Raw genomic sequence first — 8180 nt, 5'->3', positions numbered from 1 at the left:
TGGAAATGAGCGCCATCATTTAGGATGAGAGACTCGTGCACATAATCTCGCGCTCAACCCTTGTCCTGCAGAGCAGCTCGTGTCAGTCACACACAGCACAGTGATCTAAGACTTTACTAGCACAACAAATGCAAATATCACTAGGCTACTAGACTTATTTTTGCTTGCATGTTTTTCATTTTTATTGAACACTGATATTGAAAAACAAAGATTTTAGTATTGGAAAACAACTTATCGAGAGGAATGTGGGAAAAGCGACACAATTTCTTTTCAAAATGATGCGAGGATATAGAACGGTGAGTACATTTTATTGCACGAACACTGTTTAAATACACAGTTTTACTTTAAAATGTTTTGACATATTTACGTTAATATTTTCTCAACGTTTTTCTTTTTTATAGCAGAATCGCTCGATGTTTCTTTTAACAATACTCAAAAATATGTTCGTAAACATACAAATTCATAACATTTTAAGATTTGAATTATAACAGTCCAATACACAAAATATAACATGCAAAAATATCAGTGACAATTTATTTAGCAATTTAGTAATATTGCAGTATGATTTAGTTATAATAGATTGTTGCTCTGGTGACATCATCTACATTTTTTATTCTCAGAATGAACGATATTAAATATTCGTAATGACTGACATATGATTTTGATAGTTTTGTTTTTTTAACCCTTTTGTGCGGTGGAGCTGATGACGCTCAGTGCATTTTAACAGTATATAAAATTATTTCTTTACATGAAAGAAACAAAATCACTTATACACTGAGATGTAGGCTGCCCTGCTACTGAAGATGACTTAAAACATCCTTCAGTGTAAATGGACATTGCATGTATTTGTAATATGACTCTTTGGAGGATTAAATGTGTGAGCTTTACCTAAAAATACCACAGCATTGAGACACAACAAATCCTTCAATGCTGCATGCATATAATTACTGTAGGCTATATAATCTTTAATGCAGTCTTCATAATTTAATAGTCATGTCTGAGTCTACAGACATCATTTGCCTTGTTTCTTGTTTCTTCAGACTCCAGTCTCCAATAGCACTGTATCATTCTGTGGAACTGACAACTCTTCAGCCTATAAAGTTGATAATGGCCTATTGAATAACGGCTGCTTTTTGGATGCTCTAGGCCTCGTCCCACATGTCTTCCTTCTGTTCAGCACCTTCCCCATCCTTTTCATTGGTGAGATGTCTCTCAGTATCTGCACATTCTTTATATTCTCCGAATATAAAAAGAAACATGACTGTCGTGTCATTCTGTGCTTATGTTGTGTAGGCTGGGGCAGTCAGAGCTCCAAGGTTCACATTCATCACAGCACGTGGCTTCATTTCCCTGGACACAACTTCCGCTGGCTCCTCACCATTTTCCTGCTGTTTGTACTGGTGTGTGAGATTGCTGAGGGAATCGTCTCAGATGGGTGAGATCTGTAGTTAGCTGGTATTAGTGACTATTATATACTGTACACACAGTGGGCTTAAAACGTTTTGTTATTTAAATAAAAAAAAATTTTATTAAAATAATATTTTTTGCCAAATTTATTCATAAAAAATAATTTATTACCTACTGTGGACTTTCTGTTTTCACCAGGTTCAATCAGTCCCGTCATATCCATCTCTACATGCCAGCCGGGCTGGGAATACTGGCTGCCATAACCTCCATTGTCTATTACCATAACATAGAGACCTCCAACTTTCCCAAGCTGCTTATAGGTATAAAATTTATAATTGTTTCTGTAAACCACTTGGTAAAGAATTGCTTTAGCAGTACAAAAGTCATGGGTTCGATTCACACATACTGATTACAGTACAGTATATGCATAAATTGAATTCACTGTAAATCACTGGTTAAAATGTTCCCAAATCAGTAATTAAAACAAACACATTATCAGGTAATTATTAGTATCCATGAATGCGAAAATAGACCCAAATGTATGTCTTTATTCTTTAGTATAAAATAAGGCAACAAACGTACTTCTCATCAAATATTTGTTTTTATCTAGCATTGCTGATCTACTGGATCTTGGCCTTTGTCACCAAAACTATTAAGCTTGTGAAGTACGATGAACACGGGATTGGCCCGAGGCAGCTACGTTTCTGCATTACAGGACTGCTGGCGCTCATCTACGGACTGCTGCTGGGCGTGGAGATCAATGTTATTTTGCGGAGGGTAAGCGTGGAGCAAGGGATTATGGGGGATGTGTTTGAGTATATATGTGACACAGAGAGGATTAATGGAGACAATATGTACTGAAACTGCGTTATATATACATTTAATCATTTTCCCAAGCCTTCATATCAGAAATGTTATGACCACACTGGTGAAGGTGACAAGTGAGGTGGATTCTGAATGCAGCTTTTATTGATAGTGACCTTGCATATACTGTATAAGTATTTAAAATGCTGTGGTTAAAATCACATATTCACATTTCAGGTTCTGCGGATCTGTGCTGTTTAATGCATATACAGTACAGTACAGTAATCTGTGGTCATATTCACTATCCAGGAAAATGCTTAGTAACCTTTGACTTCATATCAGACAGAAACAAATTAAGTCTCAAGGACACATTCACCATGAAGGTACAGGCATGAATCCTTCTGTCTGTTATATAATAGAGAAATAAATGAAAGCCCTCTTGCTTTGTGTGGGATTAAAATGCTGAAACCTGGCTTGTATGTGGTCTACAGATGACTCAAATGGCATTGCCGGGCACAATGAACTTCTGTTGGTCTGACAGATGTTTGTTACCCTGCGTCAGTTGCTGTGGGATGGAGCTAAATCCCTCTCTCCCCTTGCTTTGCTAAGCTGTTTATTGGGATAGCTTGTATTCTGTAGCTATGAGGTGAATAGAGTCTCAGTCCAACTCTTTAAAGGGGATATATATTATTAGTTTGGACATGTGTGTTGACTGTGTGAACACAACCACCCTTCAATGAAAAAAATCCTCTAAAGCGGTCTCAAAAGACATGTTGTTTTGATACTTTTGTTAATGTGATGTCACACTGATGAAGCCCAGCCCACAGCCACTGACTGACAGTCCTGCATTACCATAGTTTCCACCATCCGTGAGTTGTATCCTGTCCACCATATCTCAATAGTGAGATGCAATTGTCTCAGACTATATTCACAGGAATCAGATCTATTTTAACGGAAAGCACTCATTGGCTATGTTTACATGCACAAAATTGTGTCAATCCGACTGAATTTAATCCGATTTAAGGTTATGACAATATAGTTTAAACACTGCAATCTGATTAAAATGTTCATTTACATGGACATTATATATAATTCCAACTGAATGTCTGCACAAGCGCACAGCCAGGGTTGCCAGCTTCGCACATTAAAACCATCCCCATTGACATTCAAAACTATCCCAAATGGCCATTTACAGCCCAAATACCAACAACTAATGAACGAAATCCTATCATCTTTAACCCGCAGAAAAAAACAGAGACAGTTTAAACAGTAGCCTAAATCACTCGCAAAAAAACAAAGGACTTGGCAACGCCACCCAGCGCGAGTTCGAGTTCACCCTTTATCTTTCAATACGATTGAGCCATCAATACGATTACAAACAGATTATTTGGTTGCATGTAAACACACTCATTGTCTCTGTTTGTAAGGGAGTAAGGAGCAGTAGCTCATTTGCATTTAAAGTTACAGACACGAAAACAGCGCATTTTTCCTTTCACCAAAATAGGGACATTTTGGACAATGATCTGTGGGGTATTTTGACCTAAAAAGAGACACAGACACATTCTGAACAAACATTCTGAACACACACGAGACTTTTATTACATTTTGTAAAAATGGGAATAATAGGTGCCCTTTAAATTTAAATTAAATAATTCTTTACAGGGGTTAATCCAAACTTGTAGTCGTAGCATGGACTAAGAATTGTCGATACATCCCTCTATCATCTGTGTGCGTGCACGGAAGCGCTGGAGCGCGCTGCGACGCTTCGATAGCATTTAGCTTAGCCCCATTCATTCAATGGTACCATTTAGAGATAAAGTTAGAAGTGACCAAACACATCAACGTTTTTCCTATTTAAGATGAGTAGTTATACCAGCAAGTTTGGGGGTACAAAATAAACGTAGCGGTTTTCTAAGCGGATTTAAAAGAGGAGCTACATTTTATGGCGTAATAGCACTTTTGGGAGTACTTCGACTCGGCGCAGTAACACCCTCCCTCTCCCATTATTAGGGGGAGAAGGGGAGCGGACTTTTCAGGCGAGTCAAAGTGCTCCCGAAAGTGCTATGGCGCCGTAAGATGTGGTTCCTCTTTTAAATCCGCTTACAAAAGCGCTACGTTTTATTTTGTACCACCAAACTTGCTCGTATAACTACTCGTCTTAAATAGGAAAAACGTTGATGTGTTTGGTCACTTCTAACTTTATCTCTAAATGGTATCATTGAATGAATGGGGCTAAGCTAAATGCTATCGAAGCGTCGCAGCGCGCTCCAGCGCTTACGTGCACGCACACAGATGACAGAGGGATGACTCAACAGCTCCCAGCCAAGGCAACAACATATTTTATTATTGAAAATGAGTAGACTATTCCTTTAAGGCAAAATTTTAGGCAGTTACAAGACGTCAGTCAGCTTGAAAAGATAAAGCGTAGGAAAATACTAATAATGAAAGTGACGTGATTTATGGAGTAGCCCATACTTGAAATGTGACCTCTGCATTTAACCCATCCTAGAAAGCAGTGAACACACACACAACCAGAGCTGTTGGCAGCTGTCACTTAAGCACCCAGAGAGCAACTGGGAGAAATGTGCCTTGCTCAAGGGCACCTCAGTCACAACCTGCCAGCCATGAGACTCAAACTGGTGACCTTTGGGTTGCAAGTCCGACTGAAACATCATCTAAGGGCACTATTGCCCACGTATTATACATGGTTTTAGCAGTAATATCATAAACAAACGGTTTTCGTGGAACAAACGTAACTTTCGGTAAACTCTGCAAAGAATCAATAACAACAAAGTGCTTAGAGTAGTTTATTTCTGATAGTTAAAGGGACACCCCACTTTTTTTGAAAATATGCTCATTTTCCAGCACACATAGAGTTAAACATTTGATTCTTACCGTTTTGGAATCCATTCAGCTGATCTCCTGGTCTGACGATACCACTTTTAGCATAGCTTACTAGCATAATCCATTAAATCTGATTAGACCATTAGCATCACGCTAAAAACATAACCAAAGAGTTTCAATATTTTTCCTATTTAAAACTTCCTATTTAAAAGACTCTTCTGTAGTTGCTACGTGTACTAAGACCGACGAAAAATTAAAAGTTGCGATTTTCTAGGCAGATATGGTTAGGATCTATACTCTCATTTTGGCGTAATAATCAAGGACTTTGCTGCAGTAACATGGCTGCTGGAGGCGCAATGTTATTACGTAGTGCCCGAAAATAGTCCTCTGCTATTGAAAGATGCTAAGGGGACTATTTTGGGCTGCTGCATAATATCATTGCACCTCCTGCAGCCATGTTACGGCAGCAAAGTCCTTGATTATTACGCCACAATGAAAGTATAGTTCCTAACCATATCTGCCTAGAAAATTGCAACTTTTAATTTTCCATCTGTCTTAGTACACGATGTAACTACAAAAGAGTTAAGTTTGAAATAGGAAAAATATTGAAACTCTTTGGTTATTTTTGAGCGCAAGGCTAATGGTCTAATCAAATTCAATGGATTGTGCTAAGCTATGCTAAAAGTGGTACAGCCAGACCCGGAGATCAGCTGAATGGATTCCAAAACAGTTAAAATCAAATGTTTACTCTAGGGGATCTGGAAAACGAGCATATTTTCCCTTTAAGTTCTGTCTAGACGCGTAGCCGTGACAATGCGCCAGAGGTGGAAAGTAACGAATTACATTTACTCACGTTACTGTAATTGAGTAGTTTTTTTGTGTATTTTTACTTTTTTGAGTAGTTTTTAAAATCTGTACTTTTACTTTTACTTAAGTATGTTTTATTTAAAGTATTGTACTTCGCTACATTTTAAATCATATCCGTTACTGAGTAAAAAAATATTTTAAAAAGCAAGGTGATAAAGACGCGCAACGGATGTAAATGGGCGGGGCCCGGGGAACGCGCAAAAAGAACCATGGAGACGGACGAGACAGGCGCGCGCTAATGCAGACCCGCCTCAGTTCAAATCTAATGAAAGAAACCCCTGGTCATATTTAAGCGACCACTTTCCACTGACGCGAAGCGAGTGTTTCATTCCTATGAAAGGTAGGATTCATGCTCTTAAGTTCGAAATTGCACGGCGCGTTTTTAATACCATGCGCATTATCTTCCGAGGTCTAGCAGCTTCGCGTCAAGTCAAACACAACTTCAAAACGTCCTCGAATGCGTAGGTCATTAGACATTGCAGAGAGCGAGAGAGAGAGAGAGAGCGAGAGAGAGAGAGAGAGAGAGAGAGAGAGAGAGAAGAATAAAGGTCATCAGGTACCCAGGTCAGGGAAGAAAGAAGACAATAAACGTGTCAAATGTATATAGACATGGCACTCATCTCATTATATGCTCATTTAAACTAGATATAGTTTAATAAAATAATGTATGTTACCAGCAATACATCAATTACAACCTTACTATAGTGATTGTATTTACAAGCTGCTGACCACCTTCAAAAGTGCATAACTCACATGTAAAATCATTAAACAATTCCATAAATGTTTCTTACTTTAAAAAAGCTTTTTATTTTATTAACTTTTTGTTATTGCACTTTAATTGTAAAGATGTTCCTACAATTAAAAACAACTAGTTTGATATGTATATTCCCTTGTCGTTTTTGAACTATACTAGAATCCTCCACCTCTTCACGCTGTAAAAAAAGTAACTTTTACTCTGAGTAAAGTTAAAATGACTTACTTTTTACTTTTATTTGAGTAGATTTTTGGACAAGTAACTTTACTTTTACTTAAGTAAAATATTATTAAAGTAACTTTACTTTTACTTGAGTACAATATTTTATTACTTTTTCCACCTCTGCAATGCGCGTGTGTCTGATGAAATCTTCTATTTAACTAGTTCAGTAATATTATTTTCTGATTCTTTACAGAGTAAACAAATCTGACCTTTTCTGCTCTGTTTCAGCGCTACATGTGGTTTCCACAGTCCACAGAGGTAAAGCCACCTGATGATCTTCAGGATCTGGGTGTTCGGTTCCTGCAGCCATTTGTCAACCTGCTGTCCAAGAGCACATATTGGTGGATGAACACCTTTATCACCTCTGCACATCAGCGTCCTATTGACTTGAAGACCATCGGCAAGCTGCCCATATCCACGAGGGCTCTTACTAACTACCAAAGGCTCCGCAAAGCCTTCGACACACAAAGGGTACATTAACACACATTAAGGTTTTATATAGACATCAGTTCAATGGCTGTGTGCTTTTATGGAGAATATCACAAGGCAGCATGTAAAGTTAAAATAATGTAAGCAGATATTACGTAAGAGCAGTGTTGTCCCTTACACTCTCAAATTTAGCAAATTCGTGTTGACTTTGGTGGCCTTTAAAAAAATGCCATTGTTTGGATGATGCTTATTGTTTTGTACTTATGGTTTATACTTGTGTAGACACCCAGATATAATCAGAATGAATATGTCTTTAACTCGTAAAACACAGAAGCGACTTCTTGAAACACTTCAGATTAGGTGACTTATGTAAGATGCTGTAGTGATAGATGCTAAAAAATGGGTGTGGATGTTTGTACATCAGTTACTAATTTACCAAATTAAAGGCGATTAAAATTTAATAGTCACCAAATCTCTTATAATTAGGGTTTCAGCCAGTTGGCAACCACAAACCTACCTTGTGAACTCACTTCTCATCTTTCACTCTGTGTATAGGAGAAGGGTCCTGTCCCCCTGAAAGGGTCGAGGTGGATCTGGCGTGCTTTACGTCAGGCATTCGGTGGACCTTTGATGCTAAGCATTACGTTTCGCTTCGTGGCAGACCTGCTGGGCTTTGCTGGTCCGCTCTGCATCTCTGGGATAGTTTATCATATCAGCAGTGATAACCACACCGTTTTGCCTCCGGTAACAATACACAGTCATGCTTAAACAACATTACACATGCAAGAGTGCTATTATAGTGAACATCATATAGTCACCCGACAAATGCTTATATTTAGTATAATAGCACAGT

The 8180-nt window shown here is 38.2% G+C and overlaps 1 protein-coding gene across 2 annotated transcripts in view; it reads left to right on the top strand.

The window, feature by feature from the left end:
* The first annotated feature begins 81 nt into the window (after window positions 1–81).
* The window catches only part of abcc8b (ATP-binding cassette, sub-family C (CFTR/MRP), member 8b), a 33021-nt gene continuing 24922 nt past the window's right edge, over window positions 82–8180 (top strand). For both annotated transcript variants that reach the window (XM_073853443.1, XM_073853442.1), the window contains exons 1-7: window positions 82–296; window positions 1041–1200; window positions 1294–1435; window positions 1606–1727; window positions 2018–2184; window positions 7127–7369; window positions 7883–8071. In XM_073853443.1, the coding sequence (XP_073709544.1) occupies window positions 276–296; window positions 1041–1200; window positions 1294–1435; window positions 1606–1727; window positions 2018–2184; window positions 7127–7369; window positions 7883–8071 (1044 nt within the window). In that variant the 5' untranslated portion in view covers window positions 82–275. The remainder of the gene's footprint in view (window positions 297–1040; window positions 1201–1293; window positions 1436–1605; window positions 1728–2017; window positions 2185–7126; window positions 7370–7882; window positions 8072–8180) is intronic.

The sequence above is a fragment of the Misgurnus anguillicaudatus genome, chromosome 15, assembly GCF_027580225.2.
Source record: "Misgurnus anguillicaudatus chromosome 15, ASM2758022v2, whole genome shotgun sequence".
NCBI lineage: Eukaryota > Metazoa > Chordata > Actinopteri > Cypriniformes > Cobitidae > Misgurnus > Misgurnus anguillicaudatus.
Note: the sequence above shows the minus strand (reverse complement) of the source record. Positions and strands in the feature narration are given on the sequence as shown.